We start from the raw sequence: 16,115 nt of genomic DNA, 5'->3' as shown, positions 1-16,115 counted from the left end.
ATCTTTTATTGTGTTACCTGCACGCTTATATTAGTTCATCAGTTTACAAACAATAGTTAACTTTAGATCTTTGCCAATATTAAAACATAGATTCAATTCTGGTGCTCCTTGCACCAACATTACTATTACTATAACAAGATCCAATAGTAATCACAGTTCTAATTTAATTAACGATATAGATTAAATGTGGATGTATAATATGAAAATGACACAAAATGTGATCTGTTCATACTCATTTTCAAGAGTCCTCCTTATGATAAAAAATGGGTCCGAATTATATTTACTTAACCTTATGCAAAACCGCTGCAGTAAATCATGATTCAACCTTATGACTTATATTTACAAACTCATATGCAAAACCGCAATAATAAATAGAGTTCAACATCATATTTACAAAATTGAATACAAAATTGCAATAGTAAATCATGATGTTATTATATTCAGAAAGTTAATAAATCATATACACATGTAAAAGTTTAATACGTACAATAAGTCAAAAATACATGTGTTCATTAGTATAGAGCATCATACCAAAATTCAGAGTCCTACCTAATGGGTGCTTCATCAAAGTGAAGAACCCCCATATTTAGCACATACTGATGAACCACCTTGGGTGACAAACCTTTGGTGAGCGGATTTACTAATATGAAATCTGTTCTTATATGCTCTATCATAATTTGACCAATCTGAATCCTTTCTTTAACTATTAGAAATTTTATGTTGATGTGTTTGGACTTCGACAAATTACGGTTATTCTTGAAATATAATTCTGTAGCTTTATTATCAGAGTTGATCCTAAATGGTCTGTTAATGCCTTCAATTATCTGTAATCCTATGATAAGGTTCCGTATCCATATCTCGTGGTTAGAAGCTTCGCAACAGACTATAAATTCTGCTTTTATAGTGGAAGTGGCTATTAGCTTCTGTTTGACGTTTTTCCATGATATAGCTCCTCCCGTCAACATGGAAACATAACTTGAAGTGGATCTCCTATTATCTAAGCATCTAACAAAATCGGAGTCTGAATATCCAATGATCTCCAGATGATTTGATCTCTGATTGGTGAACATGTAATTGTTCGTTCTTTGCAAATATCGCATAACCTTCTTTACAGCTTTCTAATGCTCTGGTCCAGGGTTACTCAAATATTTGCCCAACATTCCCACAATGTACGCAAGATTTGGACGCGTACATACCTGAGCATATATTAAACTCCCAATTGCATATGCATAAGGGAATTGTTGTATTTTCTTAATCTCAAGTTCATGATGTGAATATTGTTGCAAGCTAAATCTATTACCCTGTGACATAGGAGTGTCTCTAGGAGCACAATTTTACATGCCATGCCAAATGAGTACCTTTTCTATATAGGTCTTTTGTAAAAGTCTAAGTGTGCACCTTGAACAATCATGAATAATCTGTATGCCTAAGATAAAGGATGCATCACTAAGATCCTTCATTTCAAATTTATACGATAGAAATGACTTGATTTCTAGCAGTATCCCCGTATTATTGCTTGCCAACAATATATTGTTCACATATAGAACAAGTATGATAAACTTACTCCCACTGAATTTAATATACAAGCATTGATCAACTGGATTCTCTTTGAAATCGTATGAATAAATCACTTGATCAAACTTCCGGTACCACTGACGAGATGCTTGCTTTAATCCATAAATGAATTTTTTTAATCTACATACTAGGTGCTTTGAATATCTTGACCCGTATATATAATTTTCTCAAGGTTTCCATTAAGAAATGTAGTCTTAACGCCCATTTGATGGAGCTCTAGTTCATAATGAGCTATCAGTGTCATAATTACCCTAAGGGAGTTTTTCGTCGAAACCGACAAACAAGTCTCCTTGTAATCAATATCCTCTTTCTGAATGAATCCCTTGACGACAAAGTGAGTCTTATATTTTTCAACATTACCACGTGAATCCCGTTTGATTTTAAATATTCATTTACAACCAATAGATTTCACTCCTTTAGGTTACTCGATAAGTTACCAAACGTCATTGTTCGCCATAGACTTCATCTTTTTCCTCATAACTTCGATCTTATTTTTCTGATGAGAGCACTGTTTGACTTTTTAGAAAGATGAGGGATCATCTTCTAACCCAATGTCAAACTCATGTTCTCGGAGATGAACATAATCATGAGACATTATAGATCTCCTTTCCCTAATGGATCTCTTTAGTGGCACTTGTACTTGCACTTTTGTTAGTCGTCTTTCCCTTGATACACATGTAGATTTTAAAATTTGACATATTAATGGAATCGAGAATTCCTAGTGACATTAACCTTTCTAGGCATTGTTTAGAGATATGCTCTAAATGTCTATGCTACAACATGGATGAATTCTCGTTTGTCACAACACGTTTCACACCTATACTATGCATCACAAAATTATACGTATGAGTTTTAGTGTTCAATCTATATAGTTTGTCAATCAAGGAATTAGTATCACAAAATAGAATTTTAAAAAATATTAAATTTTTTATTTCCAAATGAACAAGTGTATTTGGATTTGTCTAAATATGAAATAGAAATTAAGTTTCATCTAAATGACAACACTATAAATGTATTTTTCCAATTCAAAAGTACATTGTTCTCTAAACAACTCTAAAGACACCTATTGCTTCTACTTTTGCTTTCTTGTCAGTTCTTGTATAGATGAATCGTTCAGTATCAATTGACATTCGGATCTAGAGGCAACTCTGCATAGTTATATTTATGTGAATAGTTGTACCAGTATCTATCTATCAAGTGTTATTAGATATAGTAGCTAGGTTGACTTCTGAATTAACAAAGTTGAGAAGTTTATCTTTTTTGACTTGCCAATTGATGAATTTGAGGCAATCCTTTTCGGGTGATCTTTCTTTTTACAAAAGAAACAAGTTGGGTCCGAATCTTATTGCTTTTGCACCTTATGCCCTGAAACCTCAGTCACTACAAGTTGTTTACTCTTACTCTTATCTATTTTTTTTCTTGTTCAAATATTGAGATGAGTATGCAAAGTGACCATTTTGAGATGTATTGTTTCTTAATCTATCTTCTTTCTGTACCTACTGAGTTATAAGCTCATTCAGTGTTCATTTCTCCTTTTGAATATTATAACTAATTTTAAAAGGAATGAATTGTGTAGGCAGAGATATCATGATAAAGTTCACAAGTACGATTTCGGACATTTCAAGCTTTAGTGTCTTATACCTTGTAACTAAATTCGACATCTTCATGATGTATTCTCTTATGCTACCCTTCTTGTTATACCACATGGACACCAACTGCGTAAGAAGTGTGGTAGTCTCAACCTTTTTGTTTGAGGTGAATCGATTTGCTAACTCCTTAATGAAGATTTTGACATCCTCATTCTTAGTTATCAACCCCCTAATGAATTTTGGAATAGACATCTTCGTGATGGCTAGACTCATGCGATTAAATCGCTCTCATTTTTTAAAGATCACATTTTAATGCACTGTAGCATTACTAGATAAAAATTCAGGGTGGTCGTGTCTAAATGTAAGTCTAGGTCTATGCAGCCTAAAAGTACCATAATATATTTTTTCCATTTTTCATAGTTTGTGCTGGTAAGCACGAGGATGTTGTTCAGATTGAGTGTTACATAAACAATAGCAAAAGAACATAGCTCAATTTAACAAATAAGACATGTATCTTTATAGTTGTGCATTAACAAAATGCAATAAACAAACATGCAACTTTATGAGCATTAATTGAGATACCTTGTATAATATTACATTAAGTTTTTAGACTAAAATGTAACTTGTTAGTTTTCAAACAACTCATAATCACCTTCATCTGCCACATAACTCTTTTTTCCTTTGGGTCGCGCATAATACTTTATTTTTGAGCTTCCTTAGCTTATATTTTTAACTAACACTCACAATACTTTTAATCTGTCGTATAGTGTCCCTTCCTGTGGGCCAACTCACTATGCGCATGAGTTAGAAGTCAAACTAGATTTGTGAACTTCCTTAAACATACATCCGGCATAAAGAGTGACTTTTTTTGGGGTCAACTATCTCCTTGGAGTTCTCGCTTTGGCGATAGTATTGACTCAACTAAGTAGCAAGCATGTAGAAGAATCCAGGAAAAAAATGTTAAAAACGTAACTTATCAATTATCAATCGATTGGTGGCAGCTGCCAATCAATTGATACACTGCTCAATCGATTGCCAACAATTAGCAATCGATTAATACTCCTTATGTGCCATTTCTAGGACATGACAATCGCAATCGATTGCTGTTGTATAGTCGAGTTTTCTAATCAATTCAGAAGGTTATTGTTTGTGAATTCATCCATCCCAATCAATCGATTGGTGAACCCACCGATTGATTTGGAAACCTTCTGTGGACTGTAGGGTCTCCAAGGATGTCTGTATCTCCACAATAGCATGATATTGTCCACTTTGGGCCTAAGCCCTCATGGTTTTGTTCTTGGGCTTTCCCCAAAAGGCCTCATGCCAATGGAGATATCTTTCATCCTTTTAAACCCATGATCTTTTCCATGTGTTTTAGATGTGGGACTATGTTTGCACCTTTGCAACCCACCCCCTTTTTGATGTTTGACAATTTCTTAAGTTAATATAGGTCCCTCAAACTTACTTTGAGGTATAGGCTCCGTCAAAGGATCTACTTTTTGTGGGAATTTTCTCGATTTGTATTTCCTTTCTACTGATGATCTCTCTGATTAGATGATATCGCCAAAGTACGTGTTTGGATCTATGATGAGACCTGGGTTCCTTTGCCTGCGCAATTGCTCCATTGTTGTTACAGTAGACTGGTAATGCTTCAACAATGGTTGAGACCACTCCAAGTTCAGTGATGAACTTCCTGATCCAAATCACTTCCTTTGCTGCTTCACAAGCTGCAATGTATTCTTGCTCCGTGGTAGAATCAGCAACCGTGTCTTGTTTAGAACTCTTCCAACTTATTGCGCCACCATTCAAAGTGAATATGTATCTAGACTGTGACCTGGAATCATCCTTGTCTGTTTGAAAGCTGGCATCAGTATACCCGCGTGTTACCATATCACCATTTCCATATACCAAGTGTTAGTACCGATGGAATCAAAATATCTCTACAATGACATGATATTATCCACTTTGGTCCTAAGTCCTCATGATTTTGTTCTTGGGCTCTCCCCAAAAGGCCTCATCCCAATGAAGATATCTTTCATCCTTTTAAACTCATGATCTTTTCCATGTGTTTTAGATGTGGGACTATATTTGCATCCTTGTAACCCAACAATCCCCTCCCCTCTCAAACAAAGGACCACAACCCCCCCCCCCCTCAAACGAAAAGCCTTCATTTGATGTCTGAATTCTTGACCCACCAGGACTTTCTGCCCCTCGGTCCACCCAACCTATTAGGACTTTCTGCCTAGCCGCAATTAGGACTTTCTGCTTGGTGTTTGGTCCTCTTGATTTAGACACAGGAGCACCCACTTCCTTTGTTTAAGATTCAACCCACATGGTTAGATCTGGATCATGACTCTTCCAGCGGTTAGTCTGGTGAAGAGCGACCTCGCTCTGATACCAATTGTTAGTACTGATGGAATCAAAATATCTCTACAATGGCATGATATTGTCCATTTTGGGCCTAAGCCCTCATGGCTTTGTTCTTAGGCTCTCCCCAAAAGGCCTCATCCCAATGGAGATATCTTCTATCCTTTTAAACTCATGATCTTTTCCATGTGTTTTAGATGTGGGACTATGTTTGCACCCTTGCAACCCAACACCAAAAACACATCCTTAGTCCTTCGTAAGTACTTAAAGATTATCTTGACAGCCACCCAATGATCCATTCCTGAATCTGACTGATATCTGCTTGTGACACTCAGAGCATATGATACATCGGGTCTTGTACATATCATAGAGTACATGATAGATCCTATTGCCGAAGCATAAGAAATCTCACTCATGCGATTCCTTTCGTCTTCTGTCTGTGGACACATAGACTTCGAGAGGTGAACCCCATGCCTGATGGGTATGTAACCTCTCTTGGATTCAAGCATGCCAAACCGTTTTAGCACCTTGTTTATATATGGAAAGACCGAGCAACCTTTTCGATCTATCTCTATAGATCTTAATCCCAAGGATATAGGTTGCTTCTCCCATGTCTTTCATGGAAAACCTTTTGGATAACCATAATTTAACTGATTGTAGAACAGACACATCGTTTCCTATCAGTAATATGTCATCGACATATAACACCAGGAATACGATCACACTCCCACTAATCTTCTTGTACACACAGGGTTCGTTAGGATTTTGTGAGAAATTAACCCTTGGTCTCTCCTTGGCTCCTCTTCAAGCTAGGGCCGGCGCCCTTGGTGTCTCTCTTTGGTTCTCCCTAGGGCCGGCACCCAAGAGAACACGAAGAAGAAGAGAAAGAAGAAGAGGAGGAAGAAGAAGAGGAGGTGTTTCCTCTTGTTGCCATCAGTTTGGAAGAGAGGAAAAGAAGATTGGGAGGAGTTTATCTTGGTAGATCGTCGCCCACACGACATCTAAGAAGAGGAGAGGAATATAACAGAAGATCAAGAGGTCTTCGAGTACAAATATCTTCTATACAATCTACAAAGGAAAGGTACAACTAATTTATTTTATTCCACTACGTAGTTATTCTTTTGTATTTCTTTGTATGGATCCTGAATACCAACACAAGAGCCCAACGATCTTATGCTTCGATTAAGGTGTGCTTCAATTGGTTAAGAACTTACTTGATCAATCAAGCACATGTCTGATCGAAGATGTAGGTTGCTTGGAAAGGTTCCATCCCTATAAAATTTTTGTCTGACAGAAATTGAACAGGACGAAATTCCAGGCACCTTCAGTGCCAATTGGCACAAACTCTGATGCTGGTTTCTTATATCTAACATCATATTGATGTTGGTCTTCAGAAATCAATACCACTATCTGATTAAAGTTTAAAATCATTTTGAGAAACACTAGGAGAGCCTTCAATTAGTCAACGAGGGCATATTCAAACTCATGATCACCTAATTGGCGTTGGTCTTCAGAAACCAACACCATAGTGGTGCTGAAAGTTTTAAATCATTTTAATCACTATTGAGAATACCTTAAACTAGTAAAGGAGGGCTTATTTGAACTCAAGTTCACTTAATAAATCCACAGGAGTTGGAATGGGCCTGATTAAAGCTCCCTAAGTCCATCAACAAGTTTTGATAGAAATCCATCGATGGACCTAGGGGACTTGGATTTCTAAAAAGTTTACATCTAATAGAAGAGATAAGTGTGTAGAAGATATTTATGGTGTCCATGTTTGGTTCTGACATCCCATAAAGTCGTAGAAGATATATATGTTCCAATTATTTTAAGTCGTAAATTTTTAAAAACCATCAGAAACTTAGACACATAAAGACTATAGACTCCTAGGCACTTCAGATACCTATAACATTTGGAATGATTCCGATCAGAGCTCTTTGGGTCCATTAATGATTTTTGTGTAGGATCGAGTTAAGCGCTAGAGGGGGGAATAGCACTTAAGCGTTTTTCTCGATTTTGAAAATTCAAGCATTTACGATTTCTTAATTCACAGTGCAACGGGAAACTAGTAAAGTAAACAAGCAAACCAGAATGAAAAATGTATTTTTTTTACTTGGTTCACATCTAAAGACTGCTAATCCAAGGCCCAAGATCTGTGATCGTTTTCATACGGGCAATCCACTAAAGAACTTATTTTCTTACGGAAACAAGTTGTAATAAGTACAAAGAATCACGATAAAACAACACTTTTTGTCGTAGTAATAATTCAAACACAAAGTATTCGTTATCACAACACCGGAGCTTCATAAATCTTCGATCTGGTGCGATTTCGACGTTACGACGCCTTGGATGGATACTTCTGCTCGCTCAGGATGTCGTTTCTTGACAAGACTTGATCATGGAAGTATAGAATGTGTTGTACGAAGCCTCTAGTCGAAGTCCTTTTTATAACCCCTTCAGGTCGACTGGAATGCATCTCAGGTCAACTCCACGTAGACTGTGATCCTCTTTCTCATTGGCTGACTCGGCCTTTCAGGTCGATTGGAATTCCCATTCAGGTCGACTTGAATCTAACATGGAGAGTGTCGATAGACTTCGACTTCTGTTGCGCTTATTTGATCTCAATTCGCTTGGAATCCATGTTCCGGCCAACTCGAATCTCGACTTAAGTCGCTCGGAGCCAAAGACTTCAACTCTCTAATCTGCAAGACAAGTTAGTTCCAAATATATAAAAGAATAGATTGAAAAGTCAATTCTCTGAATTGATTCTTAGTCTTAACTTAAGGTTTCGAGTGAAACCTTGGGTTAGACCGGCCTGATGCCTACAATTTCTCTTCGAGAGCGCGCCCTGACCCACTCCTCTCAGGAGAATTTACCTGACTGCTAACCAAGTCCTCCAGACTTGTTGGACTTTCTGCTCAGCTTTGTCCTTGACCCCAGGAATTTACTGCTGTGACTTAGTCCTCTAGACCACCCAGACTTTCACCAACCCTCTGGTCCTCCTGACCGTACCCGATTGGATTTTGGCCATGCTTCCTGGTCCTCCAACACTGTATGGGCTTGCACCTGGTGCACTTGACCTGCCAAGACTTTTACCTGATCCTCAAAATCAAGACTTGTCCTTGCCTAGCCTACAATTAGGACTTTGCCTTTTGCCTAGTCTCAACTAGGACTTTAGTTGTGCTCCCTGTACACTAGATCAACATATCAGTCTAATAACACACTTAACTTGAACATCGTGCCATTATCAAAACTAAGGTTTGATCATCTAATGCTCCCCGCACCAACATTTTGATCTAGGGTATTTTGATTTTTAAAATTTTATCAATATGAAATGGCTAAGTCCATTAATAAATTTTGACATTTAATGAAAAAAATAAGTGTTGATAGATATGGTGTAAATTTATAAAGAACCAATAGAGTGCTGAATTTAAATCATCACACCACAATAGAAAGTTCAGCACTAAAATGATGCTAGAACTTAAGAAGTCTAGAACCGGGTGCTAGAATATAATATCTATGCACCATTGTGTTAAGATTTCAAATAACTATACATCCTTTAGGTTTTGAAATTTCAACACCAAGTTATAAAAAATACTATTAATAAGTTGTAGAAAATTAAACCTCTAAATATATAATATATTTTTTTTGTTTGCTAACTATTTAATATGCCATATAGAAATTAACCACATTATAATTGGATGATTATATTTAATTTATAAAAACCTCGACTACATAGAAATTGAGAGGAAAACAACCCTAAAATAAAATTTTCTATTGTAATCGATATAAATAAATAAATTAATCAGAAATATACATGAGAAAATTTTGAAGAGAATTGATGAAAAATATCGAGCGAACTGCTATGCTGAAATCTTATTCGAAGAACTGCAGTCTTCAAAGTTTGAGCAGCTTTGAAATTTAGATCACCTTTTAGGATTTATTCGATTACTCTTTCCGATGATATTTTTACTTTGTTGAAATCCTCGATATTTTATAATGGTATAGGTGTTGTGTAAAATAAAAAGAGATAAGATAAACATAGGGCTCAACGTTGCTATCCGAACCAATGAATAAATTTTTAATTAAAATGTGATTTGGATGCATTGAAAAATGTGAATGAAATAAATGGTTGAGAGAGATAAAATTAGAAATCAAATGTGTCTTTTAAGATTTTTTAAATTTGAATATATTTTTTTTAGCAAAATTAAATTTAAAATGCCTTATTTGAAAATTATCATAATAAATAAGAAAGAGTTGTTATTATTTTAATAATAATAATAATAATAATATTTAATAATAATAATAATAATAATAATAATAATAATAGTTTTTAAAAGGATAGTTTTTTAAATTTTGTCTCACAATGAACTCAAAAATTAATTCCAAAAAAGAGAATTTCTTTTTTTTTTTTAATTTTGAGATTTGAATGGCAAATAAACTCAATAAACTCCAAAATTAACTAATCATTCCTGGTTTGTTTCTCTCACCGACCTGTCTGCCGTCTCGATCCAGCGCACGATAAAACCAAAGCCAATTCACTTCTTCCCCAACTTCTCTCTCTCGCTCGCTCTCCCCTCGCCCACTTTACACGGCGGCGGAGGCGGTGGAGATTTTACCTTGTGGCGGCGGCGAAAGGCGACGAGGAAGGAATATGACCCCCCTTTTATGATCCCATGGCTTTGCTCTCGATCTGCGTTTCCCCTTTGCATTTGGATCTGGATTCCTTTGTGTGGCACGCAGTACTCACCTTTTAGCTTTTCGGACTCGGATGTCGAAAGTTGGAGCCCAGTAGATCGCTGCCCGCGGAGGAATGCTGCATTCCGTGTGGGTCGTTTTGACCTTCGGTTTTGCTTTCTGGGCTGAAAGTTTGAGAATTTCGCCAAGTTTTTCCTCCCTTCCTTTGGGTTGCTGGAATAGTGCGGGTGATTGATGGATGCGCACTGTTGAACCAGTTTCCATTCTGTTTATTCTTCGTCTCGCAGTTGTTGCAGGGATGATTTTTCGTGGTTCTGCGTAATGCGTCGGTAATCGTTGGGCTCGGGTAGCTGTTGGAAGTGTGTTCGTAGCGATTCTCCTGGAACCCGTGCGCGATGCGTTTCCCTTGGAACTATGCTTTCCTTTTTTATTGCAACTTTTTCACAAGAAAACTACTTCACTGAGAAAGTTCGGTACGATGATTTGGCCTTGTGTGTTTCAGTTATCTTTAGAACTTTCTATAATAACTTTATTGTTTCTTTTTGTTTCTTCGCATTGCATATGTTTTCTTTCTAGTGTCTCCCCCCATACTATATCATCCTTCAAGGTTGTGTCACGATAAACGATGTCACTTTGGCAACAATGTTTTTGCAGAATCCTTGGTTGTTTCTACCTCACTGCTTTGAGTGCCTGCTTTTATTTCGTTCTTTCCTCTTTTTAGTTCCTTATTTTCTTCTAATTTTTTTATTAGTGGTCTTGCTGCTTGATCATTAGCTTTTAGTCTCAAGAAACGATATTGCAAACTTTTCATATTTGTTTCATCCTCAGGAAACCCAATGAACGTCTTCCAGAGCTCGTGGGAGCTACAAAATCCGGAATCTTTTTCAGGATGCATGAGAAAGATGATTAGCATGCTTAACTTGAGCGCCGGCATGGCCAGATCCAGACTTCTTACCGAGACGCCACATCAAGAGTGTATGCAAGTTTAATCACAGTGCACTAGGGGTTTTTTTTTTCTCTCTATCTAGGACTGTATTTTTATCCATAGATATACATATTTGCTAAACTTATCAGCGACCCCTCCCTCGCATCTTCTAAGTTTCTGTATATGCTAAGCTCACGATCATTCTTTCTTTCTTTTTGGATAAAACTACTTTAGGGATATCCATTTTGTTGTTTTCTAATTGTTTCTTCTGCGTTGAAAAATGAAAATGCTGATACCATTATAGTTTCCATCCTCTGGCTGTCATTAATATTGGATATATTCATTTCTTGCAGCTGCGAGAGGTGTTTCCAATGTGATAAAGAGGTCGATATATCCTGTTCCGGAGGATATGGGGAAACAAGTAAGTTTTGTCATTGTGCGAAGATAGTTACTTTGTATCAGTCTAATTTGTATCTAATACAGAGAAGAAGTGAACAAAGGAGTAGCTTTCTCAACAAAATATCAGGCAGAACTCAGGTTAAAATGCTTATATCACAGGAAATGTGTGGTGATGCAGAGCCTAGAGAGAAACCACCAAGTGTGATTGCAAGATTAATGGGTCTTGATTCTATACCAGTGCAGAAATTAGAGACAAGCAAGGGGAAATTAAAAGACAATAGCAATGGTTTGACTGGTGAGTTAAAACAATGCCAGTGGCAGGAGGGCAACTGTGTTGGAAAACCCATGTCATGTGAGGTTCAGTCGCACACCAATGAGGAGTATGTAGATGTATATGAAGTAGAAACTCCAACAAAGGATATTTGGATTGAAGAGCAATCTCTGCAGAAGGTAAGATTTGATGAGAATTCAAATGAAAGAAGAATGGTCCTTGTTCGGGAGAAGTTTCTACAAGCCAAACGCTTGGCCACTGATGGCAAGCTTGTGGATTCTCGGGAGTTCCAAGATGCAGTTGAGGTTCTGAACTCAAACAGAGATTTATTTATTAAATTTCTGGAAGAATCAAACTCCGTGCTCACAAAAAAAGTCTTGAAGCCACAGGGTCTCTCTCTACCTTCTCAGACAACTCTTATAACTGTGCTGAAACCTTCCAATAGCATGGACAGTAAAGGAAACCAGCCCGTTGAAAACCAGCTTTTATCTGATTCTAATGGAAATATAGGAAAGACAAATAGGCATTATTGGAGCACTGGTTCCTGTGAACCAAAGCAAGATGCTTTATCTCAACGAACAAGAATAGTTGTTCTAAAGCCCATCCCAGGGAAGCCCTTTGACACAAAAACCATATTTCCCAGCAATTTACCAACATTGCTAGATACACATAGCTCTAATGGAGATCTGATCATTTCTGATGAATTGGCAAATTCAAGAAAAGCACTTGAGGAGGTAAGTGAGGATGAAGGAACCTTGGGTAGCAACACAAAAAATGAAGCCTTGTCTTCCTCGGTTTTGTCAAATGGATACATTGGCGATGAGAGTTCATTCAATAGGTCAGATTGTGTGTATTTGGAAGATGAGATTGGCAGTACAAGTCAGTCTGATGTTGCAACTTCGGCCACAGAGTGTTGGGATTACGTCAATAAAATTGGTAGTCCACTGTCAATCTCGTCCTCTAATCAAACATCGCATTCTCCTGAATCATCAGTTATTTTAGAAGCCAAGAAAAGGCTTTCAGAGAGGCTAGCTTCAGTAGCATCCAATGTTAATTTTCAAGAACCCAGACATTTGAGAACCATCAGCACCTTAGGGGAGATGCTTGCCATTCCTGAGTCAATGAAAGAAGGTAGCAATGAAGACCTCCCTCATTCTACTGAATCATTTGATGCAGAAGATGCCCTGAATGCACACTCAGGATTGCTGCCTTCAATTGGGATAAATGACAAACATACTGAGGAAAATTCCCAGAAGAACTTGTTGAGATTTAATCCTCTCCCAGTTTCTACTTTGGCTTGTAGAATTGATGAGCTTAATGTTGGGACCTCTAGTTTCTCGATGACCAAACCCATTGTTCAAGCAGTGGTTCCCAAGTCAAATAACAGGAAATTATCATTCAAGGATATGGTCTCAAGTTTTTTCTTTCCTAGAAGCAAAAGACCTAGCAGAGACAAGCATTCTAGAGCTGCGCCTGTTTCTGATGTTTTATCATCCTTCAATGATACTTATGTACCACGGATTGACCACTGTAGTTCTGATGAATCATATGACAGATCAACTGAAATGTTGATGCTTCCTATGGTAAGACATTCTTCCTCCTGTAATATTCAAACGTATTTCATTCAGAAAGCCTTTTCACTGTTGGCACTTAGCTGAAGGACATATACCTTCCACCGTCATATTCCTTATCCTTGATACACTTCGAAGACACTCTGGCCTCACTTTTCTTTCTTATCTTCAATTTGTTATCCATTTACTAAATCATTTTATTTTACTTTTTAAATTGGATGTACTTGATTTGTAGGGTGTTTCCAAGGAAAAAACTGGAACTTGTGGAATCCTCACTGAATACCAGGATAATTCTGGCCATAATTCAGCTTCAGAAGACATGCTACTATATGATGCCTATAATAGTTTGTCTGAGGCTTCTGGAGGGATGGCCGTTGCTGGATGTCCATGTAAGAATTATGTAACCAGTTCTAATTCTAGTGATGTATAGTGCTCTAGTGCTAATTCTGGTTATGCTCATATGCTACCACTAACCTGTCAATCTAATTCAGCAGCAGTGTCTAGGTCTCCACTAATCAAATCTGTTGTTCGCTCAATATCACGTTGCACCTTCTACTTGGACTTGGAGTCAACAAAATTGTCAAACCCTTTTATGGTCTTCATGAAGGCAGATGAAGAGTATGAGCAATTTGCATTTCTCCAAAAACTGCTATCTTCCTCTGGAATCAACAGCAATAACCAAATGCTTTACGGCGGGTGGTATTCTCTCGATAGTCCTTTGAATCCGTCTCTACTGTTTGAGTCCCTGCACACGGAGGACGGAGAAGAGAAATGCCAAGAGATGTGCTCAAGCAAGAGGCTGTTGTTCGACTCCATAAACACAACATTGTTAGACATCGGGCAGTTCGCATTATTTACCACCACCTATCCATGGACCCAAGGACGTGTTCACGAACCTGCGAAAGACGTTAAAGGTGATGCCACAGTGGCGGAGCAAGTCTGGGCAATTGTTAGAAAAGGGTTGGCAGGTGACAAGTGGATACCAAAGGATCCGTGCAGCGGTAGCAACATGGTAGATAGGTTGGTGAAGGAAGAGGTGGCAGGAAGGCAATGGGATGAAACAAGGTGGTTGGAAGTGTGTGAATTCAGCAAGGAGATTGGTGGGAAGGTGTTGGAGGAGTTGGTCGAAGAGTCTCTGTCTGAATTATCTCTTCATTGACCTGTCCAAGGTATCTCTTTCCTAATGTTCTTGTGTATTCTTTTCAGTGGCATCCACTATTTAAGGTTGCTATTCTGTTTGTCCTTGACAGGGTACTACTGTATTCCTCCAACCCAACCTGTAATGTATGTGCATTATTTGATAGTTGGTGCTAATTCATTAATGGGAGCTCTGTTTTTCCTATTATGATATTTGGATGGGTATCAGATTAAAGCCATTAATCATTTGGAAAAGAGTAAGTTATGTGATTGATTCTGTGAGGGGCATGTGGGTTTGGATTGGAGGGCCAACTTTGGTGTATATAATAATAATAATAATAATAATAATTATTATTATTATTATTATAATTATTATTATTATTATTATTATTATTAATTAATTATTATTATTATTGAGGCATGTAACAATTAAAGAAGGCTGATCTGACAGTACCTGGTTACCCAAATTGAGGTTTTTGATTAAAGAAAAGGAGAGATTCTCGGATGACTCAGCATGCCATTTCTGGGAAAGAAATAAGACAAGGCATCGGAAGTGAAGGAAGGAGCCAAACCAGTCGCGGCATCTGATGAAATGAGGCCAGTGCTTCATTATTTGATAGTTGGCTTTTTGTACCAGCGGCACGTGGGAGGATGATGTGAGCTTTAAAGAAGAACGTTGTCGATTTGGGCAACTTGGATTTCCCACGGCAGGACGTGCTTCATTATTGCAACAGATCATGATTTTTGGTGTTTCCTTTCAAACCCTTCAAATCCGTCACCTTATCGGTCTCACATGATCGGTTTCACGATCATTTGTGAGGAGGTAAATCGAGAAACTGTAGTTGGTCACGACGTAGGAGGGTATGCCTGGTTTCGTCAGGATTTGAATCCTTATCTTCTTCTGCAAGTCTACTGCGTCGTAATCAACTCAGCTATATTCCGGAGGCTTGTTTCCTTTCAAACTTGACTCATAAGATTGTTTTTTCTCAAATTTAAATCAAATTTTATTTTGAAGGTTAATCTCCATTATTAATTGGTTATTTAATTGTTGTTAAAATGCCGGGGTATCCAAATGGTGGTATGCAGGCAAATATGCACTATTTAGATAACTGGGGACCCTTGCCTTTGGGTAATTATGATAAGGATTCATTCAGGCTTCAATGTAGTCCTTAGTGTATCACCCTGCTCAAGTGGTATTTTAAATCTAGAAGTATTAAAAATTTTCATATATAATATTTAATGATATGCTATTGTTTTTTTTAAAAAAATGTAACACGTGCTAAACTTTCTTTTGACTATTACAATGAATATGAAAAAAAACACATAATTAGCATCATAAATCAATAAATTATTTCATGAATAAACTTGATATTATAATAACTCATTTATATTTATTTAATAGTATAAATATATGAAAATGAATAATCTTAAACATTAAGCTTATCTCATAGCCGACCCCACTTAGTGGGATAAGGCTTGGTTGTTGTTCTATTAAGCTTATCTCGTGAACATTCATAAACAAAACTTGTGAATAGTTAATGAACAAATTTATTTATTAACTTGTTTAATTCTTAATTATAATT

At 37.2% G+C, this 16,115-nt stretch overlaps 1 protein-coding gene across 3 annotated transcripts; it reads left to right on the top strand.

Annotated features, from left to right (window-relative positions):
- The first annotated feature begins 10,141 nt into the window (after positions 1 to 10,141).
- LOC141833332 (uncharacterized) lies at positions 10,142 to 14,845 on the top strand. 3 transcript variants are annotated; one of them, XM_074720747.1, is made up of 7 exons: positions 10,142 to 10,702; positions 11,058 to 11,204; positions 11,508 to 11,575; positions 11,638 to 13,407; positions 13,631 to 13,784; positions 13,887 to 14,564; positions 14,646 to 14,845. In XM_074720747.1, exons 2-6 carry the CDS (start codon positions 11,066 to 11,068, stop codon positions 14,552 to 14,554), a joined length of 2,799 nt encoding a protein of 932 aa, XP_074576848.1. In that variant the 5' UTR covers positions 10,142 to 10,702; positions 11,058 to 11,065; the 3' UTR covers positions 14,555 to 14,564; positions 14,646 to 14,845. The 3 variants fall into 3 exon arrangements, with proteins under 3 accessions (XP_074576848.1, XP_074576849.1, XP_074576847.1); XM_074720748.1 differs by having other exon boundaries at positions 13,890 to 14,845; XM_074720746.1 differs by having other exon boundaries at positions 13,887 to 14,845.
- The last annotated feature ends 1,270 nt before the right edge of the window (positions 14,846 to 16,115 follow it).

This window comes from Curcuma longa, chromosome 8 (genome assembly GCF_044706935.1).
Source record: "Curcuma longa cultivar G26 ecotype Majalengka, Jawa Barat chromosome 8, ITB_CL_G26_1.1, whole genome shotgun sequence".
Classification (NCBI taxonomy): domain Eukaryota; kingdom Viridiplantae; phylum Streptophyta; class Magnoliopsida; order Zingiberales; family Zingiberaceae; genus Curcuma; species Curcuma longa.
Note: the sequence above shows the minus strand (reverse complement) of the source record. Positions and strands in the feature narration are given on the sequence as shown.